Source organism: Nematolebias whitei, chromosome 12 (assembly GCF_014905685.2).
Source record: "Nematolebias whitei isolate Nwh7 chromosome 12, NemWhi1, whole genome shotgun sequence".
NCBI lineage: Eukaryota > Metazoa > Chordata > Actinopteri > Cyprinodontiformes > Rivulidae > Nematolebias > Nematolebias whitei.
The window spans coordinates 35,753,281-35,779,191 of NC_056509.1; the positions used below are offsets into that span (position 1 = coordinate 35,753,281).

General features: G+C 41.6%; 1 protein-coding gene across 1 annotated transcript in view; it reads right to left on the reverse strand.

The window, feature by feature from the left end:
- syne1a (spectrin repeat containing, nuclear envelope 1a) overlaps positions 1 to 25,911 on the reverse strand; it is a gene marked incomplete in the record, with an annotated part of 110,088 nt that overhangs the window by 2,627 nt on the left and 81,550 nt on the right. The window contains 29 exon segments of the mRNA XM_037685156.1: positions 1,187 to 1,276; positions 1,357 to 1,611; positions 1,813 to 1,941; positions 2,674 to 2,880; positions 3,318 to 3,529; positions 3,609 to 3,735; positions 3,818 to 3,951; positions 5,579 to 5,912; positions 6,002 to 6,193; positions 6,292 to 6,429; positions 6,554 to 6,736; positions 8,461 to 8,611; positions 9,936 to 10,123; positions 10,623 to 10,785; positions 13,319 to 13,485; positions 13,584 to 13,742; positions 16,139 to 16,294; positions 18,448 to 18,573; positions 19,480 to 19,674; positions 19,912 to 20,146; positions 20,226 to 20,320; positions 20,402 to 20,549; positions 21,236 to 21,390; positions 21,503 to 21,649; positions 21,745 to 21,927; positions 23,349 to 23,553; positions 25,134 to 25,267; positions 25,363 to 25,533; positions 25,616 to 25,771. Of these exon segments, the coding sequence (XP_037541084.1) occupies positions 1,187 to 1,276; positions 1,357 to 1,611; positions 1,813 to 1,941; positions 2,674 to 2,880; positions 3,318 to 3,529; positions 3,609 to 3,735; positions 3,818 to 3,951; positions 5,579 to 5,912; positions 6,002 to 6,193; positions 6,292 to 6,429; positions 6,554 to 6,736; positions 8,461 to 8,611; positions 9,936 to 10,123; positions 10,623 to 10,785; positions 13,319 to 13,485; positions 13,584 to 13,742; positions 16,139 to 16,294; positions 18,448 to 18,573; positions 19,480 to 19,674; positions 19,912 to 20,146; positions 20,226 to 20,320; positions 20,402 to 20,549; positions 21,236 to 21,390; positions 21,503 to 21,649; positions 21,745 to 21,927; positions 23,349 to 23,553; positions 25,134 to 25,267; positions 25,363 to 25,533; positions 25,616 to 25,771 (4,935 nt within the window).

Genomic DNA, 25,911 nt, shown 5'->3' on the forward strand with positions numbered 1-25,911 from the left:
CATATAGGGGAGTGGTGGCGCAGAGGTTAGAGAGGTGGGCCTGTGATCCGAAGATCGCCGGTTCATGCCCCGGCCCCGACAACATCAAAATTGTGGGTGGGGTAGGTGAAACACCCACACTTGCCCCCACCCTCATTCGCCCCACTCAGGGCCCATGAGCAAGGCCCTTAACCCCCACCATGTGCTCCCTAAACAGGTCTCTCTTGAAAATGAGTTCTCGTGGCTCAATGAGACTACCTGGATAAATACAGGCTAAATGGAAAATATATATATATATATATATATATTGTTCCATATTTTCCTCACAGAGCACTTCGCTCTCAGACTGCAGGCTTACTCACAGTTTCTAGAGTTTCCAAAAGCAGAACGGGAGGAAGATCTTTCAGTTATCAGGCTCCTCTCTTGTGGAACCAACTTCCAGTTTCTGTCCGTGAGGCTGACACATGTCCAGTTTAAAGACTTTCTTTTTTGATAAATCCTATAGTTAGGATTGGCTTTATATGCTGCATTAAACTTAGACTACTAGAGCACAAATTGACCTAATTTCCTTAAATGAATTGTTAAAATTGAATATTTTTCATTTGATACTATTTCTATCTTAACATGTGATTCTTGACCTGCCATTGTGTATCTGTTCCTCTCAAACCCAGCCGGTCGAAGCAGATGGCCGCTTGTCCCGAGTCTGGTTCTGCTAAAGGTTTCTTCCTCATGATGGGAGTTTTTCCTTTCCACTGTCGCCTTCATGCTTGTTCAAGATGAGAGTTCTGCGATGGAGTTAAACTCAAAGCAGTCTGCTCCTCAGATAAATAATGTTACCTTATTATTTTTATATATGAATGTTTCTGTTCAGTGCCCTGAGATGACTTCTGTTGTGACTTGGTGCTATATGAATAAACTGAATTGAATTAACTATAAAATGAAAAGCCAGGTTTTCTTGTAACTTTAAGCAGCCAAATGCAGGGGGAGGAGGGTCAGCAAAAACATTTTATAAACAGAGAGGTGGGAGGGGTGCACGGCAACAGGTTTGTTTCTACTTGTTGACAAAGTGACTGCAAAAAGAAAACATTTCATTCAAGAATAAAGGAGTGGCAATAGCTACTAAAATCTGATTAGGAGGGGATTTATTATTTTAACGATTGAGCACAAAAGCCCCCTCCCTCCCGGATTTAAAGATTAATAACATTACCGGTTGTTTGTGGCTTTGGACGGTCTTCTCTGTTCCAGGACTTGTGGATCCACAGATTTCTAGTTTTCCGGTTAGTCCTGATAAGCAACCCTGAAAATGGACAACAGCTTTAAAGCTCAGGTATGAGGAAATGAAAAGAGCAACAACAAGAAGGCCAAGCTGCAGTCGACCTGCGCTCGTCGGACCTGCTGGGTGTCCACAGCCTCCAGTCTCCTCTTCAGCCCCTCCAGATCTGAGCTGACCTCCCTCTGCAGAAGCCTCAGCCGGTTCCAGATAACATGGACCTTCTCCCGGGCCTCCAGACACTCGGTGCTCTGAGCCGGCGCGCGCTCGCCCGGAGGTTTGGTGTTGACCAGCAGCTGCGCCGACAGCTCCTGCAGGGAGGAGACTTTCTGCTGCGAGTCCAGCAGCTCACGCTTGATTTGCTGCAGGAGGACAAACAGGAATAGATCAACGATGGTCAACAATTAGCTTCTTTTTTCTCTTATGTGCAGAAAATAGACATAAAGATGTTAGAATGAAACGGGTCACAGTTACAAGTTAGTACCAACATTTAGATCTAAATTGGCTCTCGGAATGAACAACGATCATCACAGCACATAAAACCATCTCTGCACAAAACACACCGTCAGTGTTTCGTGATGAGCTCGAATCGTTTCGCGGTCCGCTTTCAGAGGGACAGGCACCACCTCGTTCCTCCTGCGGTCGATGTTCTCCAACCACAGCAGCAGGCCGTGACTCATCTCATGAAACTCCTGCAATAACACACCGACTTCCTGTTAGTCATATTGATTACAAAAAAGAAGCCGTTCTGAGGATGAATAAAGGTGTTTGTCATGAAAAGCTACATCTTGAGAAGGTTTGGTGCAAAGAAACATTTTTGTCTTGGATTATATAAGTAACCTTTTCAACTGCAGAAATTTTACAGCCTTGTATTTACATTTTGATTCAGCTGCATGCCATAGACATTTATATTTACCATATTTTTCACTGTATAAGTTGTAATTTTTGCATAAATTTACAAGTCCTGCGACTTATACACTGAAACGACTTATTTATGTTTTTTCCCCATATTTATAACCCAATATTTGGCTAAGATCTGCTGATTTCATTCATTCTGACATGGAAAATATTGAACACTACTATTTTCAGCCACTAGAGGGCCCTCGACGAATATGGCAAGCCAAGTGTCTCATTAATAGGTAAAAGTGGCTATTAATGAGACAACTGGCTTGCTATACAAACCACCTTCATCTCGCTTCCGAAATCCTGGAGCAAATGTCAAATCAACTGCATTTAGCTGTGTCACCCAGGCAAAATGCAGCTGATGTGACCATTAAAGTGCATTTATCAAGGAAAAGTTCAACAGAGACGCACCTTTACTATAATTTTGAGCAAACAAATAATTGTTTTTAAGTGTTAATCTTGTAAATGTTTTGTACAACAAGCCACAGTTATCGTGCTGCTGCCCGTGTCGTTTTCAGTACCTGGCACTGCATCAGCGCCCTCTGCAGCTCCTCCCGCCAGTCCTCCAGCGAGGCGCCGAGTCGATCCCAGCGCGAGTTCATCTCTTTCAGCCGGTCCCGCAGCTCCCAGGCCTCCTCAGAGTCGGGCTCTGATTGGAGGAAATCTGCACTGCTCAAGTTTATGGAGAGGACCTCTGACTTGTGAGCTTCCATTCCCTTCTGCAGCTCCTGAGTGCAGGCGACATCAGAGCAAGATGTATTTATAGAGGTGTGGAGACATATTTATGGTGCTACTAGATAACAGAAGCTGAGAGCAGATGAGGCGCTGACATATGAGCAAGCAGCAGAAAGAATCGCAGACAGTAGATGAAGGATTGGTGTCTTTATTGCACGAGATACTGGCACGTTTCTGTTTAGGTGTCCTGAAGGACAAATTTTGTCCTGAAGTTGAACATTTTATCCACTTCATGTACATCTGATGATACTTTGACGCAGATCAGAAAAACGTGAATGAGGATGGCAAATTAGGTCCCACAGATTAAAACAAATAACCAAAAACCTTTAATTGAGTTTCAGCAGAAGCTCCTAAGAATGAAAAGGTTTTTTTAATGGTTTCCATGGTTCTTTAATTGTTGCAGACACGAACAGATCAACACTAAACAAACCTTGAGCTTCTTGATCCTCTGCTGGATGCTGTGTATGTTGGTGCTGGCGTCCAGCCCTCGCAGTCGGCTCAGTTCGGCCTCTGACTGACCCAGCCAGGCCCTTGTGGTCTGCAGATCTGAAATCAGCTGCTGCCACTGCTGCAGGTTTTGTTTATGTCGGTGCTTCTCACTAAGAGACTGAGCCTGGACCAGCTCCCAGCGCTCAATCACACCTAAAAGTCCAGAGGAGATGGATAAATAAAGATTGTAATAGTACAAATAATCTGTTCTGTGTGTGTGTGTGTGACTGACCTGCGTTCTGTGCGTCAGTACCGGTAGGGTTGGTGAGACCCGTCATGTCATCCTCGTCTTCGGTAAGCTCTTCCTCTGCTCTCTTCGCGGCATCGATGCTGCCTCGACAGTCTCCCATCAGACGCATCTGTGATGATCAGAGAGGTGATGTGTTTATTAAAGAATAACAAAGTTTACTTTAAAATAACTTCTTTAGACAGGAAACGTACGTAGCCCATGTACGTGGAGTCGACGTCGGGGCTGGATCGGTTGGCGGCGGCCTCCCTCTGCTGGAGGTGGTAGCGTCCTGCATCCAGAGCCTGATCCAGCTGTCTCAGACTGGCCTCCAGCTGACCTGGCTCCCCTGCACCCCAAACCACAAACAGCTCAGGTGACTACAGAAGGGAGTTACTGCTCGCATGCCGTTGATGTAAAATGAAGCTGGATCATCGTGCGTTAGTGTGACAATGGAAACAGGAAAAAGGTTTTGCACACTGATTTGATTAGCGATGGAATTAACGAGGAAAATAAGCAACATCTTTTGATATGGTCATTTTCACATGCAGCTATAAAAGGTGGAGCATCCGGTGTGAAGGGTAACTCAAAGTGTGGTTAACAAGCATCTGTTAAAAAAAAACAACACAAAGATGATGGCATGCTCCACTGACTCGTGCTGTTTCATACCAGAGGACGATTTCAAAGTGTTCTCGGTCAGTTTTATATAGGCCTCTGGGCTCTCTGGGATAACTACATCTGGGTGGGAAGAAACACACAACATACACTCCTTACACTGGAGGCCTGATGGAGACAGTCAGTGTGACAAAGCAGGATGAGCTGACACAAATCTGAATCTTTACCATCTCTGAATTTAGATTTTGGTCCATTTTCTAATGACAGAAAGTGAACTAATTCAACCAAATACCAACAATAGTAGCTACACTTGAAGCAATATGGAGTCTGCAGGTGAACTGGAATCAGACAACTTTGATCTTTACAGATTAGGTGCCTGAAACTGATTGTTATTTAGTAAAGCAGGGTATAATATTAGAAAAGTTTAAAGTATCTAGTTGTAATTCTGCATGTTTGCATTGATTTTTTTTTTTTTTGGCATTGACTGGCTAAACTAATTTCAAATGCACTGAGTTTTAGAAATGATAACAAAATAACTGGTACCACTTTACAATAAGGCTCCCCTTAAAAATGGCTAATAAATAGTTTATAGATATGTTATTAATTCATCTATAAACACTTTATAAATCAATAATAACTGCTTATTAAGTTACAAGCACAATAAGCATTTGTAAACCAATGTTTTTTTAAGGATATATTAGTTGTAGATGCTTGTAATACAGTGATAAACTACAATATTATATGCTAAAGAAATAGGTTTACAAAAGTTTTTTTCTGCTTACAAGGTAGTAACTTAGTGTGAAATGGTTAATATAACAACTCTAGATGAAATATATAGGTGAACAGATTTGGCTCACTATTTGGCAACAAACTAGTCTGTTTTGTCTCTTTCTCGTCTTAATTAATGCATAATAAGCAGTTATTATTGATTTATAAAGTATTTATAGAGGAATTAATAACCTATCTATAAACTATTTATTAGCCATCTATAAGGGGAGCCATATTGTGAAGTGGTACCAAAAAACTTTTCACAATCTGTGAAAACATGCGGTCGTTATAGAAGCATCTCTGCTTTTTGGTTGCTTCTTCAGATCGTTGTGGAAATCTGGGCTTGTGTTAGATAAATGAAAGAATTAACAACTGTGTTCACTTTAAATTTATTTATTAGCAGTATATTACTACTAGTAGTACTAGTAGTATTACAGTAGTACTAATACTTCTGATTGTAACTTGAACTTGCTCTCCTGTTAGATGCACAATTCAGTGAAAAATTTAAAGAAATAAAATATATAAATATAAATCGGTTTGTTTCGAAGTGAGTCCAGTTTGGAAAACAGCGAGTGGACGAAGCGAGAACCAACCTGAGAGCACCGCCGCTGACGTCCTCAGGTACTCGTCCTCCGGCCCTCGGCTCCTCTCCCCCCGCCCTCCGGGACTCTCCAGGTCTCTGCTCAGGTCTCTACTCAGGTCTCTGCTCAGGTCGTAGTCGTGGTCCCACTCTAAGGGGATGGAGTCCACGCTGGCCGGGGTGTCTCGACCCGAGCGGTCAGCCCGAATGATGGCCGCCGCCGCGCCTGAGGACGGACGGCTGGACGTCCGAGGCAAGGAGGCCTCACCCCACTGCATCTCAGTGAGGTCTCCCCTGTCCTCCATGTCCAGCTCTCTGTCTGAACCATCGAGCTCATCATCCACCAGCTGCGAGGGACAGATGGGACAAGTCGTTCTCTGTGTTTCAGAACTTCCTCATTAAAAGACAGAGGTTTAACGTTTGTAACTTTTCTTACAGGTAGCCGCGTTAGCTTCTTGTAGTATCTGTCCACTCGTCCGAACACCTCCTGACAGTATCTCTGCAGCTCCTCCAACTCCTCCTCGATTACAGCGGCGTCCAGAGGCTCGCTCTTCTCGATCAGCGCTTCGCCCTGCCTGAACACCAACTCTATTTTTGCTGTGTTCAGATAAATCTCCTGCTGGAAGGCCTGTGCAAAAAATAAATAAATAAAATTATATATATAAATTTAGACAATATAGGAAGAAAAGGACCAATTCATGCATATTTAAACGAGTCTGTTCTCACCCGGAGCTGTTTTATTTTGGCCTGAACGTCACACTCAGAAAAATGCTCGATGTTGGTTAACTGCAGGTCCATCTCAGTGAGCCACACCAGGATGCTGTCCCGCGTCGTCTCAAACTCCTCCCTCTGACCAATGAAGTGCTGTTCAAACAAAGACAGGCCCATAAACACACAAGTCAAACTTTAAAAGCATGTGGCAGACGTTTAATCTACTAGAGCCCTAACAAAAATGATTAAACTCAAAACTTTGAAGAAACCATCCTACCTTAAGTCTGCGCAAGATGGCAGCCACTCTTTTCTGCAGGTTATCCCACCTCCTGTTCCCATCATGCACCATTTCTTTGAGATGGCATGAAGCGTCTGTCCGGTTCTCCCGGGCCAGGCGGCGGTACTGCTTGTTGATGAGCTCCAGCTGGGTCAGACATTCCTGCACCTGACGCTGGAAGGCCTGAGTCAAAACAAACACACATAATGAGTCTACAGAGAGCACACATTGAGAATGTGGGTTTCAGCTTTAATATAAATAAAACTACAAAAGAAATTCTTATAATCTGATGATGAAATCTGCAGAAATTCATTTTTTAGATCTGCTTTAACACTTTCAGCCTTACAGTGTTAACTGGACTTTATTTCCAAGTTGTGAATAAATCCGTCATGTGACGCTGGTCCAGACCATACGCTCTGCAGGAATGTTCAGAGAGACAGACTGCAGCAGCTGAGCACCCCCCCCCCCCCGACCCCCCAAGACACACCTCTCCCCCTCTGGTTCATGTCCCGTCTCTGCTGCTGTACAGCTTCTTTACATTTTTGTATTTATCTTTGATTATATGAAAACTTCATGTACAACAATTTACATTCTAAACATTTATACCCTCCACTGAGGAAAGTGGCGTGTGTTCATACGTCGATTGTGTTAGCAAAATAGCTCACGAACCACAGGATGGACTTTACAGAAACTACCAGAACATAATCAATAGATGTGCATCCACAACTTTGGAGTCAGTTCAATTTAAGATGGCCGCCACAGCTAAATGACATAATTAAACACAAATATGTCTAGAACCAAGTCACTTTTACACACATTGAGCTAAAATGCTGTGTGGTAGTAGCTGAGAGTCACTCCTAACACATACTCTGAACACTAAATCATCTTATCGGTTCTCCTCAGGTGGAGGTGATTTGCCACTGTGACTTGTTTCCCCGCTCTGTGGGCGAGATCGTCAATGCTAAGTGTGCAGTATCGTAACAGGTCATTGTGTTCGAGCCATTCCACCCGTTGTGGTCCTTAATCGTCCTATAACCAGACTTCATTTCTTTTAGATTATGTCGGCACTGCTTATATGTCTGGGTGTAGCCAAGCTGCTCCATCATCTCAGCTATCTCTCGGTAAATGTGCTCATTTCTTGTAGTGCTGTCCATCTTATGTTTAATCCTAACATCATCCAGTAAAGTTAGGGAGGTCTGGACTTCATAATTCGTGCATGGCACCATTTTTGGAGCTTCTGTAAAAGAAACTAGAAAAAAAAAACCACACACACTGAACATGAGAACGAAAAGAAATGGAGGTTCAGTTTTAGCAGTTTTGCTGGGCGGGTCGTCCAGTGTTGAAGCTCCACTGGCCAATCAATGGCTGTTGTCTGCTTATTTCAAAATTGTCACCTCAGAGCATGAACAAGATGGACCCATAAACCAGGCTGACTGGGGGTGGGTGCCAACAGTGGGTAGGCCTTTAACTGGTGCAGTGCAATGCAGAACCGATGAGAGTTGAGACATTGGCAAAGCACCATAACTGATTACTCAAGATACGTTTAAAAATAGCCTTTAACTATTGAAGTCAACTCAGTCTGTCTGTTAGCAAAATATCTCATGAACAAGTGGACAGAATTTAGTGAACCTCTAAACAAGTAATCATTGGTTGTACATCTACAACTCACTAACATTTGTAGTCAGCACAGTTCAAGATGGCCGCCACAGCTAAGCAACCAAGGCCAACACAAAAATGTCCATGAATCCGTCATCTGTCACCATAAGGAGATTTGCATTCCTTTAAGAAATGCTAGACCTGCAACTTAATCTCTGATTACAGGAAACCTTCACTCACAATTTTGATGATTTGCTCAACGTACATGTGGACGTAACGCACGGATTTAACAATTCTTTAAAAACACATACTTCGAACTTCTTGAGCTCCTCTTTAGCGACGGTGTACAGTACTCCAGAGGAGTTGGGCAGAGCTGCTGTTTTTTCAGAGGTCTTCAGCCACTCCTCAAACCTGCAGTAATCATCCAGAAACTTCTGCCACAGCCTCCACGTCTCCTCAATCCTGCAAAGGGACAAGGATTGTGAGTTTGGATTATTGTGTAATTTAAGTTTTTTTTCATTCAATCTTTACTTATACAGGCTAGCCTCACTGAGCCACAGGGACTCACTTACAAGAGGGACCTGTTCCAGACAGAACATATAAAGTACAGGCAATAACAGTAAACAATGACAACAATAAACTACAGTAAAAATGCAGTTAAAATAAAAGTAGTGTCTAAAACAGGGTGAAACACTAAAAACAAGAACATATCTGCTTTAATTTTTCTATTGACATTATCAAATGTTTGAAACTCCTTAAAGAAATCAAGGAGGACAACTTCAGTTCCTGTTGTGAGGTGTTCCAGGTCGCAGGAGCTGAATAGGAAAATACCTTTTTGCCAAGTTCAGTTCACACTGAGGGAACGCTGCAGGTAATGATGACCTGAGAGCGCATGTTGTAACTGCACTGACAGTGTGACATGTGGGAAGAGATATAAGAAGGCAGCAGACCAAGGAGGGATTTATAGATGAAAATGAACCAGTGTGAGAGCCTACATGTAGATAATGATGACCAACTGACCAAGGAGTACAGGGTGCAGTAATGGGTACGGTAGTTACAAGCAGTTATGAACTTTAGCACGCCATCGTAGACAGCATTCAACATCTGCAAGGAGCTGGCAGGGACATTCATGTAAATAATGTCACCATACTCAATGGTCGGTAGGAAGGTAGCAGCTACAAGGTGTTTTCTGGCACTCAGAGTTAAACAAGATCTATTTCTGAAAAAGAAACCCAATTTTAATTTCTGTTTCTTTATCAAGTTTTCAATATGTGGTTTAAAAGAGAAATGTGTATCGACCAAAATTCCCAAGTATTTGTAAGAATCTACAAACTCAATAGGAACACCGTGCATGGATGAGATAGGAGGAAGAGTTGCTGGCACCGACTTTCTGTTGGAAATCAACATCCCTTTGGCTTTGTCAGCATTTAGCACCAGCTTGAGATGGAATAAGTCTGACTGAATGATGTCAAATGCAGACTGTAGAAGCTGGAAAACCTTGGCAACTGTGCTAGCTCGGCAATAAACAACAGTGTCATCGGCATAGAAATGCAAGGATGCATTAGGAATGTTTTAGCCTACATTATTTATATAAATTGTAAAGAGTGGGACCTAAAACTGAGCCTTGTGGTACACCATTGGTGACCGTTAGGTAGCTAGATGAAGTACCATTATGTCAAACACATTGCCTCCGACCTGAGAGATAGTTTAAGAACCAGCCAACAGTGTGATCCGAGAGGCCAACATCTGAGAGCTTGTGTGATGTCATGATCAAGGTAGAACTAACTTGAGTCTCCTCTCCATGGACATGGCGCAGATGTTCCTCCAGCGTCGGTCCAGGCCTCTGGTGGCCTGCTGGATGGAGTCGCACTCCGTCTCGGTGGAGCAGGCGTCGCAGTCATGCAGCAGCACTTCACACAGGTTCAATACCGACGCCACGCCCGTGCTGTGCTTCTCTATGTCTCGCTGCAGCTCCTGATAAAACATGCAAATAATTAACTCAAGATTAGCACCACACACACGTCTCCCTTTGTTCTACGGTAAATAAAGATCTTATACGCTGCTAATTAATCCTAAAGAAAAAAAAAGCCTTCTTCTCATTAAGCAACATTAAATCGTGGAGCGTTCTCCCTCTGCAGAAGAAGTAGGTCAGTGGGGACTCATGAACAAGTCCAGACTTAGAGCAGCATCATGGCTGCAGGACCTCAGCTGACACTTACAGTAAACAAACATCGAGACAATTCACGAGTCACCACTCAGTGTCTGCTATAATTTAGTATTTACAAACACATAAAACAAATCTGCTGTTATTGTTTTAATTAAAAAATGTCTACCTAGAAGTTGCATCATTGCCTTTTACTGATCAGTTTCTGCAAAACGCCAAGAATAAGGGAGGTATTTTGTTGGTGTGTGAAAAGAGCCAGTGTTTTTGTATGTGAGCCAGGTCAGCGTGTGTGCGTGTGAGATGACTCACCTGCTGTTGGTTGAGTTTCCTCTGAATCTCCTGGCTGTTGCATGTGTCGTAGACGATGGGCCTGGAGAGCTCGGCCTCGATGTAAGAAAGCCAAGAGCGCAGGCTGCTCATGTTTTTGTCTAACTGCTGCACCGCCACCAGGGTCTCCCGCAACTTCTTCACCCTGGAGAGGAAAAATAAAAACTCAAAGTTAGAGTCAACACACAAAACAACTCGTTACTCATAGATCCCACTATAACTTAACCCCTGAGAAAATAAATGTTAACCAGAGCTGATATCAATGTTCGATGCATAAAAAGCTACAAGTTTCTCCAGTTTATTTGTGTAGAGTTTTAAACAAGATGAACAATACTACTGTTATTCACTATAAAGGCTATATTAAACATAATGAAAGAACAAAAAATATGTATTAAACACTACAGACAGCTAAAAAGGCACATTTTATCTATAACTTGATTACATGTGGATAGGATAACTTTTGAAATGGAGTCATATAAATAATCTGAACAGAAGAGAATTGAAAGCTTTTATAAGGTCCATTTATACTGATGCAATAAATCAGATAAATTGACTAAGATGATGACCAGCGAAGTCCAAAGCCTACAAAATGGATCAAAAACAATTTCAAGTGTTTGTTCAGTGTAACACCTTGAGTGCGACATGAAAATCTGCACTTTCTTTGTTGCGACAGACCAAAACAGACTGAATTAAATCAATGGAAGTCGTTTACCGCTTGTAATAACTTGTGCATACAGTGCTCCACTCCTCAGCTGCTCATTAAAGCTCAGAATCCCTGAACGTGTTGGGTTTTCACAGTGCAGCTTGCAGCTGAAGATGCATGAAAATGTAGACGGCTTCATTCAAAAACATCTGTATCCCTTCAAACTCCAGCTGTGAATGACCGACATATGTCGTTTGTAAATCGCAGCAGCTCAGACTTGATGGGAATCAGGTAGCGGAGCTTACTCTTGCTTTTTTACCTCCCCTCTGCTGGCGACAGACTTGTTTAAATACCGGGAGATTATTCTAAACACCTTCCGCACCAGGCTGGAAAATATCATGAGGCCAAAAGAAAAAAATAATCAAAGATAAACTGTCTGAAAAAAAATAATAATTTGGGCCCTGCAGCACATGGTGCAACAACAAAATCAAGACATAGAGTAATATGTTTAGAGCAGGGCTGTTCAACTAAACTGCTCAGGGGGCCACAGTTTCTGAAAGCAGCAGCCCAGGGGCCGGACATCCAGCGATTAAAGTCATTATGTAAATAAACCGAGTATTACCTTTTAAATTTGTTTATTTTATTGCATTCAGTCATATATGCAATAAACAGAACCCAAAACCAAAACCCAGAACCGCCCACGGGCCATCAGTTGAATAGCCCTGTTTTAGAGAGATTAAGAAACTGTGGCCCTGCACGGTTAAAGCTGAGAGTCTGAATATTTCAGGAGGCTGCAGATCCTTCACTGACACATCAAAACATCAAACTCCTCCTGCCTGTTGACGTTGCAGTCGCAGCGTGGCAGATAATCCTCCTCGTCGCTCGAACACTCCGCCATGCCGTCCGTTTCTAAATCCAAAACCATGGGGGAGTGGGGTTTCCGAAGACGAAGGAAAAGCCAGGAAGTACGTGGGTCCCGACACTCCTCTGTTTCATGTGCAAGCTTCAGGGCTCAGTCTAAAGCCTGTGAGCAGAGAGTGGACGGGCCAGCAGGTAGAGGCGGGGTGGAAAAACTCTGACTGGTCAACTGGAGCTCTCCAGAGTTAAAAAAAGAAACCCGCCAACAGGCCTCTGTGTGTGTGTGACAAATGTGGGTCCTTCTAAAACAAGCCATACAGTCAGAGGCATGTGCTGCAGAGCAGATCTGTGTCAGAATATCAAGCAGTAAATACACACTGAGGGTGTGGGGGGTGAACAGGCACCGACAGAACGCTTTCTAGAAAAGTATTATTCCATGAGAATTCACTTAAACCCACAAATCGGCTTAAAAGTTTCAAATTCAAGAAACAGTGTGTCCACAAAGTGGGGCAAAAGGACAAGAAGGCTATAAATCACAGCAACAACCTCTTTTTCTTATCTTTTTTTTTTTTTAGAATGAGGAGGAAATAAAGGACAAAGAAGGTGCAGCTGCCTGGATGAGGTCAGAAACAACCCCCTCCTTTTCTTTCCTCCTCCAGTGCAGTCCCAGAGGGCGACAGCCGGGCGACAGCCGACGAGGGCAGCCCAGACAGCTGGGAGTCAAACTTTGGGTCGGGTCACTTTGCAGAGAAGCAGCCAAAATTTTTATTTTATTTTATTTGAAACGAAGAATAAAGTCCATGAACTTTATGAACCCGCTTCAACTCTGGTGGGTGTGCGTCCAGAGGGCCAGAGAAACGTCAGAAAGGAAGTCCGTGGAGAAGAAATGTGAAATGTCTCCGCTCAGAGTGAATGGATGTCCCACTGACACCAGCAAGAAACACAGGAAATGCCTCAGCGGCATTGTGGGAAAGAAAAATCCCCCTTTGTCATGGAGCAAGGCCAAGACATGCCTTAAATGTTACAGCGCAGGAACAATCTGATATATTTAAGCTCTAACAGGGTTAATGTAGCTTTTAGCTCATTTTTTGTGGAGGACATGATCCAAGCTCTGCTGTAAAATAAACTATTAACACTTTTTATATTGACACGAGTCTGATTAGTCCTTTGCACCCACCTGGCTGCGATCAGGTCCAGCAGGTGTTGCCAGCGCTCGCTGACTTTGCTGAGTTTGTGCTGAATTTCGGCTGCCTTGCTGTCTTGGCTGGCCCGGGCCAGGCGCTCACCCATCGCTTGCAGCTGCTGCTTGTTTTCCTGAGCTACACCGATCTCCTCTTGATAGTCCTGATACAATAAAACAACACGAGTGCCATAAAACCTCTTGGTCCCCCAACGTACGTGTCGTAAGGTAAATTTAGGCGAAGACGGTTTGTGGAAATGACCTTGCGCAGCTTTTCAATCATCTCTTCAATGCTGATGTCTCCATTCTGAGAGACTCTGCTCTCCATCTGGGTGAGCCACTCGCACAGTTCCTTGTTCTTCTCATTGAAAACGGCCCACTCGTTCAGCTTCTCGCTCACCTGTTGCCGGCGCAAAAAAACCTGTGGGCACAAAAGAGGAAACGAGGTGAGGTTCTGGACAGGAGACACGTTTTGAAGAATTGTAGAGAATGCCAAAGGAAAGTGATGAATACAAAATGGAAGGTTTGAATAATAAAGTAACACAAACAAGAAGAAATGTACAGGAAATTTAGTTGATATAATTAGGGAGGCTAATGACAAATGAACTCATTTATAAACCATAACAAAGTAAAGCTTTATTACTACTTTAAACACTCTTAATTTGAACCAAAAGCTCATTCCAACACACAAAACACAGCTTGTGTACAAAGCCGTTGTAATCTGCAATGGTCAAAATGGCCATTTAACATGCTACAGGACGGAGAAAAAGCTACATTGTTTTCAATATTGTTGACTGTAATTTATTGTGCATGCTCTTTCTTTTGCACATGCCTCAGTATTTTATGTACAGCGCTTTGGCTGACGGCAAGTATTTCTAAATATGATTTATGAATAAAACTTGAACGAAGCTGAAAACCCAAGTTAAGCTTAAATCGATGTTGTCAGAACCCTTAAGATGTCAAAGAAAAAATAGCTTAAATGCAGATTATGAGCTTAAATTAGAAGAAAATCAAGGACGATGCAAAACCTCCAGAACTGGCTAGAATGTAAAAATTGTGTACTTCAACAACCTTCGTCTGAAGGAGCTAAACTTGGTTTAAAGTGTCCCTCCACTCAACCCCTACACCCTGCAGGCACAGACTGCAGTCAAGGTGGCACGAGTAAAGCAGCGAGGACTGCAGTGCTTGTTGGAAACCTGGACACTTCACTTCAATGAACTGCTGTGAAGTTTCTTATCTATAATTTCTATTATGAAATTTCACCTGTGTGCTTTAAGGTAGCCATTTTTGACCCTGCATGTGACATCATCTGCTCAGTTGTTACCAGTAAGACTCTTTTTGCTACAGTACACTTCTTTACCACCATTTAAACTGATTTTCATTTGTATTTATTTCTCAATATTAAGAAACAGCAATAGACAAAATGCATTTCCTGCAGAAGAGCAGTGTGAATGCTTATTGCTGAAGAACTTGCTGGAAAAACAGCTGAAATTAGCCACAAACATGCTGAAATGGAGCTGAAATGGAAGAACAAGCCTAAGTTAGCAGAAGAAAGCAGAAAGAACACGTATTTGCTGAATTAGGTTTAAATAAACAGAAATGAGCACAAAAAATATTAAATTAATTAAAAAAAAGCTGAAGTAAGCAAAAATAGCTGAGAAGTAGCTGAAAAGACCGAAATAAAATCTTAAACTACCAGGAGGAAGTGGAAAGAGCTGAAATTAGCTAAAAAATGTGGAACTAGTTGAAAATGCTAAATTTAGCACAAAACAGCTAAATGGTAGCTGAAATAGCAGAAAAATCTGAAACTAGCAGAAAAAAGTTGAAGGGAACATAACAAGCTCGAATTAGCAGAAAGAAGTTAATTGGGTCGAAAGTAGCAGAAATTTACATGAAAAACTTGAATTTATCTGAAAACAGCTGAAATTAGCTAAAAAATAATTAAAAAAAAGGAGCTGAAAAGGTAGAACGTTTAAATTAGCATAAAAAAGCTGAAAGTATATGTTTGCCAAATTAGGCTGAAAGAAGCAAAAATTAGCACAAAAAGTGGAAATTATCTGAAAAAAGCTGAAATTAGCAAAGAAACAGGTGAAAAGTTGCTAACAAAGCAGAAACAAGCTGAAATTACAAGAAGGAAGTGCAGAGAGCATAATTTTGTTGAATTATGCTGAAAAAAGTTGAAATGAGTGCCAAAAATGTGCAATTAGCTGAAAAAACTAAAATTAGCATAAAACAGCTAAATAGTAGCTGAAATAATAGAAAATGTGGGAACTAGAAGAAATAAGCTGAAAGGAGCCTAACAAGCTAAAATTAGCAGAAAGAAGTTAGAAGTACAAAAATGTTGTAGTTAGCAGAAATAATCTGAAAGTAGCACAAAACCGCTGAAATTAGATGAAAGTAGCTGAAAAAAAGTTAAAATTTGCACAAGGAAGCTGAAAGAAGCTAAACCAGAACTACGGTAAATGTGAAAGGAGCAGTAAAAGGTTGTAAACAGATTTAAAGATTTGAAGGATGTAAAATGAGCTCAATTCATTTTCTATGAGACAAAACATGGCAGAAACATTGCTAAATATTTTAAAAAGCTAAAGTTGCACTAATACCAAAAGTCATAGCAGGATTGTCCTGAAGGAGCTGAACATTTTGATATATGATTTGCTGAAATAGCACAAAAATTGTGGAACGAGAAAGATGCTGAAAAACATACGGAAAAAAAACCGGATCACAATAGTGTGAATGCTTCATAAACATTCACACTATTATTTCTGTAGATATTTTATTTCAAGACAAATTAGAAGATGCTAAAATGTGTGTATCTACCTGGTGGCAGACCTCCTCCCACTGGCGCTGCAGCAGCTGCAGGCGTTCCTGTAAGGCTGTGATGTCATCAGCGCTGACCACGCCCTCAAAGGAATCCCTCAGCAGGAACAAGGAAGTGAGGTCATCAGTCCAACCTTCCACACTGCTCTCCAGCTCCTACATCCATGACGAGAGAGGAGACAAGTGAAGCTCTGCTCTGATGGGTGGAGACCAGCCTGTCGGGAGCTGATTCAGTCCTCCATCAGCAGAGAGACAGAGAGAGCAAGACGACTGACGCTCAGCTGCAGCAAAACCAGAAACTGTGACAAAAAATGCCAAACAAATGTCTGCTAAATGTGAAAACTAAATGATATTTAAAAAAAACCATGTAACATACAAGGAAAATCAAGCTGCTACTTTCAAGGGTAAAGGCAGCGTTAAAGAACAGAGGCGTCCAACCTCGCATCTCCTCCTCCTGCCTCGTCACTGTGACGGCTCTGCTCTGGCGTAATCATTCGTGGAGCCAGAGAATGTCTCCATTACGCAACACGCACACAAAAGGATGCGCATGGGCCTGCATACACCCCCACAGCCAGCAAGGATGCTTTCCGCCTTCTCCTGTACTCGCTCTGTTTCTCCCTCCCTGCCCCCTCTCTCCTCAGCTGATGCTTTTTGAAGCCACACTCACGCACACACACATACACACAACCCTCCTCCTTCTCCTAGATACTGAGGACGTGTCGTGCATGAAATATGAGTGCTGCATTTACTGTCCAGCACTTAACAAGAGCTGAAAGGGACCATAATGTGGATTTTTTGCACAAAAAATTAGAAAAATTTTCCTAAAGCAGACATTTTTTCGTACGGTATGAATAAATTTCCTACTGAGACAATTTAAAACATTCCTGAACAGTGATAGCTACATTATCAGGTGTCATTCTAAAAATCATAAAAATAAAATATAAGATGAACGTCAGCATGCAAGGTCCCTGCATAAAAAAATAAACTATTCTGAAGAACAAACATGCAAGGTCACAGAATTTCAAACAGATGGATACAGATTTTTTTTTTGTCTGTTTATCTGTTTGTCCCTGCAGTCGGATTAAAGAGGCGACGAGAGGACAAGTCTGAGTCTGTCAGAGAATGAAAGAGAGAAAGAGACAATCTGAACATGTGACTAATGAAAGACAAAAATGCACCCATAGTCTTTTGAAAAAGTCTCGACTCATCCCAAATTTGGCTTCTAAGGAGTCAGACTTTTTAAAATCTTTTAAAGTGGCAGATACCGTATTTGCCGCCATACACGCCGCACCACCGTATAAGTTGCATCAGTCCAAAAATGTCTAATAAAGTGGAAAAAAACATAAATATGTCGCTTCGCCATATAAGTTGCATCTATTATGTGTCACTGCTGACCACCTGGAAACGTGGGCCAGTGTTGTGCCAAAAATCGATCGGCTGGCAAATGGCGGCCACGGGAGCGTGAACAGGAGTACTTTATCAAGAATTTAACAAAATTAACATTTAAAAGCAATTATTTGTTTGCTCAAAATTATAGCAAAGGTGTGTCTCAGTTTAACGTTTCCTTAATAAATGCACTTAGACGGTAAAATCAGCTGCATTTCAAGAGTTAAGGGAGCGCGCAGAGGGAGGACTTGCTGTGCATTCCTTCCAAATTTAACAAGATTAACACCTACAAACAATTATTTGTTTGCTTGACATTATAGCAAAGGTGTGTCTCAGTTGAATTTTTCCTTAATAAATGCACTTTAACAGTCAAATCAGCTGCATTTCACCTGGGCGATGCAGTGAAATGCAGCTGATTTGATGTTTGCTCCAGGAGTTCCAGAGCGAGACGAAGGTGGCTTGGTATGGCAAGCCAAGTGTCTCATTAATAGCCACTTTTACCTATTAATGCGACACTTGGCTTGCCAGATTACGCGAGGGCCCTCTAGCGGCTGAAAATGGTAGTGCTCAATATTTTCCATGTCAGAATGAATGAAATGGTCAGATCTCAGCCAAAAATCGGGTTATAAATATGTGAATAAAAATAAACAAGTCGCTTTGCTGTATAAGTTGCAGGACATGCTTATTTAAGCAAAAGGTGCGACTTATACAGCGAAAAATACGGTAGTTTTCCAAGCTTTCTGAAAGTCTCTCCAAGTTTTTCTCTGATCTAGATGCTTTATCACTTCAGAAAATTACCAAAATGTTTGGCTCTTTGAAGGGAAAATAAGAAATTAAAGATGGTTTTAAAATGTATTCACAATTCCAACAAGAAAAAAATACATTATTTGTTTGTGTGTGCCGAGCATTTACAGTCTCCTCACCTTGCATCTGATTTGTTCTGCGTGAAGCTCCTCGTGATGTTCAGGCAGCGGCACGGACAGCTTCCTTTTAAAGGCCCTCAGCTTCTCCAGAGACACGTCGATGCCCTTCTCACAACGCTCCCAGTTCTACACACACAGAGCAAGAATTAGAGCAGAAAACACACACACACCCTGCAGAGTCTCTATACGCAGAGGAGCTGCTTTAAATGATCTCTGGTGCTGTAGCAGCACCGTCACCGACATGCCTTAAAAAAAAAAAAACTTTGGGTTTAGACAGATGACCTAATGTGCCATAAATGTGCCATTTCCTAAGCAGCACAACGAGAAAGGAGGACACAGCACATTTCATCAACTAACAAAATGAATTATAAAGATTAAATAAGAAAACAAGGAGGTTTGGCTCCAGATAAAGCAGATTAATGCCACTTCTTAAGAGTCCGGTCACAGTCTAGTTTAGGACAAAACCAAACATGGTTAGAACTTTCACAAAGTGGCAAACCTGAAGCAAGAGTTATGGTAATAAAAAGGTAAAGAACAGCTTCGTTTTTGTGTGAACTGAAGACACATTATGAGACTGTAAGAGAATGAGACCATGACTGCTAAAAAACATGCCTTTCTGCGCTGAAACCTTTTAAGCGTTGTGCATATATTTCATTTAGTACTCTTTTAGTACTAAATGTAATTTAGTACTTTATTTAATACTCTCGGGTGTGTGAGTGCCTGAAGCTATGACTAGTTGTTTATATGAGGGCACGAGAATGTAGCATTATAACTTATTGTCAGGATTACAGGTGCAATGTTGCATAACTACTGCCCTACATGCAAACCAGGCAGGCCTCAGCTGTGCCCTTCATTGCACCTCCACACTGCAGCACAATGCACGCACAGCTTAGCTAGCAACGTCTGCACAGATCCTGCAGCAGGAAATTCACTAACACAGCCTCATGGTGAAGTTTAAGTACTTTATTTTAACTTTAAATTGCATGTCAGTAGCAGTAAGTTTAAATACTAACAAAGAATCTGAGTTCGGACCTTAATCAAGCCATGCAGCTCCTTCCTCTGCTGGTCCAGGTGGTGGTGGGCGTGCCTCCACCTCTCCTGTATCTCCATGAGCTCGGTCTGCAGCGTGGACTCAGACGTGACGTCAGCTGACAGCAGCAGGCTCCTGCCGGCCTCTACAGTCAGGATGTAGACGCCCTGTTGCCTCTGGAGGACTCGTTCTTTCAGCTGGAGGAGCAGGGACAGAGACAGAGGGCAGAGCGGGTTCAGGTTTACTAAGGGACTCTAAGGTTGGAGACGAGATAAAGATTTATTAGTGCCAAAAAAAAAAAAAAAATGGCATCAAGGTACAAATTTAAAAAGCTATTTCAGGAGATTAAAAAAGTCAAAGCTGTGCAGTATTTAAAACTAATCTTAAAAATACATTTTCTGTTAACATATAAAGGACGTTTCACAACAACGTACCTGTATTTGACCTAATAAGTTTCTAGCCTGCTGCAGGGCCATCATTTCTCCTGGCTGAAGGACGTCTGGATCACAGCTCAACTCCTGTAGCCATCGCCGCAGCTTCTCTGACATCTCCCTGTAGTTCTGCCACTGGTGCACCAGACTGTCGATGATGCCTCTCCGCTGCTGCGCCCGCCGCACCACACACTGCCACTGATTGCTCAGCAAGGCCAGCTTCACACTGAAATCATCACTGAGCAACAAGAGCATGTTAGTTAAGCACAACCGGATCACATTTAAATTAAATTTCATGTATAGGATTGAGAGTTAACCTGTCGTCCACTTGTCCCAAGTCCAGCAAACGATGCCCGTCGCTGATGATGGAGTAAATAACCTGCTGCCTGCTGAACATCTCCGCCTGGAACAGCTGCAAGTGAACAGAGTCACAAACACTGTAGGCAGTGAAGAACGTACGAGCGCTCACGCAGAAACACAGAAGCTCTCTGACCTCGTGGTCTCTCTGCTGCTCCAACAGACTCTCGTAGTTGCCTGAAATCTCAGCCGCCAGTTTCTGTTCAGTCTGAGAGAGGAAATCCATCCAGGCCTCACACTTCTGGAGGAAACTCTGCTGCTGGAGCAGAACTGACTGCAGTTTACTGGAGACAAACCAAATCAACATTAGAACGGGAACATTTACATGAAATTAAACCCAAACACTTCCCAAGGCATTTTATTTACAGTGCATTATAGTGATACTTTACTATTTTAAATTCTTATGCAAAAACTGTTTGATGTGATATCAATTTATTTTGTATTTCATTAGCTCCAAAATATTTTTAATTTGCAAATGTTCATCAAACTGAAGACGCAGATTTATTATCTAAAACTGACTTAAAATATATATTTGTACTATTTAAAATTTGTACTGTCTCAAAACTGACACTGATATCAGTACTGGGACCAGCTTCAAATACTTGTACCCATAGAAACACCGCGATACTTTGGATCGATACCACTATTATGCTTGGTGATATAATTTCCTCTTCCACTTCACAAGCAATTGAGGAAAAAAATAAAGTATGTCCAGAGTTTGGAGATATTATAAGAAACACAGGTGAAGTTAAGAAAGCAGACTGTTTGCTGTGTTCTTAATGGAAAAAAAAAGGAGTTTCTAAAGTCACTGTGTAATGTTGAAGTACTAATTCACTAACTATTCTCAGTATCAGCAAGTACCCAAACTGTAATATTTGTACTCGGTCAGAAATCATTTTTATCGGGACAGCCCTATTTAAAATCTTCACAGAGATTTTTCAAAGCAGAGGAACCCAGAGGCCGAAGTCACCTGAACCTCTCCGTGAGGTGAGCAGAGTGGGAGGCCCAGGCTCTGTTGAGGTTCTGGAGCCGTTTAACATCTTTGTCGCTGACCGGTAATCTGTACGCCAACTCGTTAACCCGTTCCAGGTCTGGAGAAAGACTGCTCAGCTTCAGCAGATGCACCTATAAAAAACAATATAACAGTCAGGCAGACAAAGCAGTAAAAAACATTTAACTGGACATTAAACTAAACAGATGAAGTTGGAACACAGAGAGTGAAATAACATCTAGGAACCTTAAGTTCTTCCATACGTGACTGGACCACAGTGAGTTCAGGTGAGCCGACCGGGTCAGACTCCTTCAGCACTTCCTCAGCCTCCTGTGCTCCACTTATCAACGTGTCCAGCTGCTCCTTGAAACCTCCACAGGCTTGAGATCCGAGCTGAACACAGAACGACACAGTGCGAGTGAGAAAAGTGGATAATAGCTTACCAAGGCATCCCTCTCCTCATACAGTGGGATCTGTAATAATCCTACCTGCAGTGCTTCTCTCTGCCTGTGAAGGGTGTGCTCGAGTGCTGCAAGGCGATGAGTGAGTGACAGGTGGTCAGACGTGAGAGATGCAGAGGAGGAGGCGTCCACTTGGCTCCTCAGCTGTTCTCCGACTGCTTGCAGCTGCTGGAGGGCCTGCTGCACTGAATCTTGGTCACTCAGGCAGTCCTGATGAGAAAACAAAACACGATAACTTGTGAGAAGACAAATCAGGATCAAAGTTCAATATTTATATATATATTGAGTTGAATTTGTCAAGATTTGATTGTGTGCTAGAAGTTCATGATGCATGTTTTGTGGCTTTTTATAAGCAACAAAAGTGGGACAGTCTTTAGCAGCCACTGCAGCAGCACTAAATTCTTTTGTCACTGACTAGCAACCGTTTGCATCACTGATTCTCTCTGCTTACAGAACTCGGACTGTGACATTATGCTCCGACACGCCCAGCACGACACTGGGGGATCCCTGTAGTGTAAATCAGGGGCCTGTCTCTTCTTGTGCAGGTTCCCCTCTGAAAGGGCTTTTGTTCGAAGGCCCTGTGAGTTTACGTTCAAGCAGAGAAAAGGACAGGGTGCAATTTGGCTTTCATTCGTGAGGACAGAGTCTTTGTGAACTCGCACGGTTAGCTGACAACACATTATTCACGGCGCCTCAGAAAGCGAGCAGGAGGAACCTCCTAGAAAGCCACAGAAAGTGGAAACTAGAAAGTTCCTGGAGAGGACTGCCAGGCTACTGCCAATTCAAATTTTTGATTTAACAGTACTATGTGTGCTCAGGTTCGCTCTCATGTATCACTATACCAATTATCATCTTAATATGGCAAAAAATCAACGAGTTATAGTCTTTTTTTATTTTAAGCTATGGTGGCCATCTTTTAAATTTGGATTCAATAAGTGATGGGAACTGTTTTCAACTATAACCACACCACATTTCAACTCTATATGTGTGAAAATGGCTTAGTTAAAGCCATTTAAATGTAACTTTGGTGGCCATCTTGGATTTTTAATTTGGATTCAGTATGTGATGAGAAACATCCTCAGCTATCACCACACAAATGTTTAGCTCAACATCTCTACATTTACTACTTTATAGCAGATTTCCTTTTTAGCTCAGGCAGCCATCTTGAACTTTTGATTTGCATTAGGAATGGACACATATGAAAACTCGCTCTCAGCTATGATCAGAGAAATTTCAGCTCAGTATCTCAAAGAATGACTGAGTTGTAGCAGTTAGAAGCTGTTGAGCTCCGTCAGACATTTTGAATGAGAAAGTGGCTTCTTTGTTAGCAAATGTCATCGCCATGGTAACTTGAAACACCAATAAAAGTAATGGCACATATCACGGTGCTGAGCCGGTTGTTTTGATATAAGAATTGTGGGGGTACATACTGCAGTTCGGGTCGCATTAAAGTTGACGGAAGAGTAAGATATAAAGTTAAGAAACCCTTGTTAGGTGGATAATAATAGGTGCTGCTTTAGTAGGGAGTCCCCAATAACAATCCAACACCTGATTTGGATCCTTAAAGATAATAAAAATGTAAAAGATGAAAATTATGTTTCCATTATGAAACACAGGACAACTCTACTTACATCACAGCTTTTTATCCAGGTGCTGCTGTCCTCCTCAGTGATGTCCCTGTCAGTGGCGCTCCTCAGCAGACGTTCAGCGCGTTCTTCCTGCTTCTGAAGTGCCGTCAAACACTGGCTGTACGTGGATCTGTAGCGCTGCCACAGACCCAACAAGGTCTTACTGCTCCTCAGCTGCTCTGAGATCTGCTCAAGAAGGTGATTCCACCTAAAAGCAAGAAAATTGTTACAAAATAAATGTCAGTTTATTTATAAAGCACACTTAGAACACAACATGAACCAAGGAGCTGCACTAAATAGGTCAAGCAAACCAGAACTCATTAAATATGTGTGTGTATATATATATATATATATATATATATATATATATATATATTTAATGAAACAGGTAAAAAAAAAAGAAGAAAATAATGCAACAATTTAAAAAGTTGAATACAATTCCAATTTAAAATCCAAAAGTAAAACAGGGAAGTTAAGGTAGCATTTTCTTAAAGAACTTAAATCACCTTCTGCGTTGGAGCAACATTTTAAGTAAAGGTCCTACCTAGCAATCTGTTAGCTCTCATAGTATATGATGGGTATGACTCTCAGCAACTACTGAAACAAATTTTAACTTTCTGTCTGTAAAATTGTACGAGTTATTGCTATTTTTGTGTTGGTTAATGTTGATTAGCTGTGGCGGCCATCTTAAAACAAGTTGATATCAAAGCTATTCAGTTGCAGATTTCTATCCAATGATTAGTTTCTGAGTTTCATTAAAATGTGTACAATGGTTCATGAGATATTTTTCTAACAGACAAAAACACATACACAGACAACAAACTACATGATTATCTGTTTTTCTTGACCACATGTGGTAAAAATCAAGGTTTCAAGTCGTGCTTAAATCAAATGTCAATAAAAAGAAGTGGGTCTTCATACGTTTTTAAACCCTCAAAAGTCTGAAGAGTTCATTTAAGAGTTGTAAAGTTTTTCCACAGAATGGGAGAATTCACATCATAATCTGTTAATCTGTTTTTGGGTTTGGTTCGTGGAACATTTAAAAGAATTTAGTCATTAGACCTGAGTGTTGAAGCATGGTGACATAAATAGTTCCTCAACCGGGGCCAGCCTCTTTAAAAGTTTTACAAACTATTATTAAAATCTTAAAGACTGTCCTGTAACAAATAGGAAGTCGATGGAATGAAGTCAATAAGACTGAGCTGATGCGTTTGTCAAAGATCACAGCAAGGTTTTTCACAGTGGCTTGAATATAGAAAGACAAGCACCTAAGAAAAAGTCATAAAACAGTCAGGCTATTTAAATAAAATGATCTGTTGTGTTTATGTTGAGAACTGTTTTTGTTAAGATCTGTGTTTTTATATCGACTAAATAGTTTAAAAAAGCTGCAGTGAAGATTTGGTTTTAATATGTAAGTGCAGATAAATTTGATCACCTACATAAAAACTAATACAATTCTTATTGTTAAGAATGGACCCAAAAAATAATAAAGGGGCCGGGCCGAGGATGGACCCTTGTGGAATTCCACATGTAAGTGGGTTTGGAAATGTAAATTTATCTGGAATTAGAAACTATTTTCTGACAATTAGGACCTAAATCCAGTATAAATAAGTATATTTAGTCTCTAAAAACCAGCAAAGACATGATCAGAGAATAATATGGTGATGCCCAACAGAGACACAGGCAGCATGTATGTCTAAAAGCACAAGTTCAGAGTGTACTCAATGAAGTTCATTTTAGAAGGAATTTGTCATTTAAAATCCTGTAAACAAGCAGCTTTGAGATTACCTGACATTAACGTCTTGAAGTGCTCTGTTAAGTGTTTCAGCTACAGACGGGTGACACTCAGTCAGCAGTTGGTGAGTTACCAATCCAAACTTCCTCAGACTACTCTCCTGTTTATCCAACTCCTCCTGTAAGTTCTGTAGGACACAGACACACAGAAAAGGTTCATTTTTAAACAGATCTTTGCCACTTTTCTGCAACAAAAAGCAAAACTAGTTTCTGCAGTCCTTACCTCCAGATTTTCCACCTGCTGCTGCACTGCCTCTAAAGACCCATTAAGGAGTCGCAGCCTGGACACAGAATATCTTCCCTCCATCAGGTAACCGTTTATTTCTTCTGAAGCTCGCCGGTACAGAGTCCACTGCTCCAGCACTGACCGCAGACTCAACTTCATCTGACTTATCTGATGAGAACAAGGAGTAACATTTGTAAAGATGTGTGGGGAAATTTAACAGACCAGTGTAACAGTGGTTGAAGAAACTCACCATGTGGTCCAAATGAGCCCAGGACTGGTTCAGTCCTTTGAGGGTCTCCTTTACGACAGAGCAGGCTTCACCTTCCTTATTCTGGATCAGAGCATTTCCTCTTTCCTCTGCTTTCTCCAAATCCTTTTCTTTATCCTTCACCAAGTCTTCCAATTCCTGTTAGACATTATATCTATAATAGTTAATGTTTTTCTTAGTTCATATCTTAGATCTTATTACTGTTTTTTTTTTTTACATTTTATACTTGTGTTGGATGTAACTGGGACCCTGTGTAAACAATTTCGTTCCACCACATG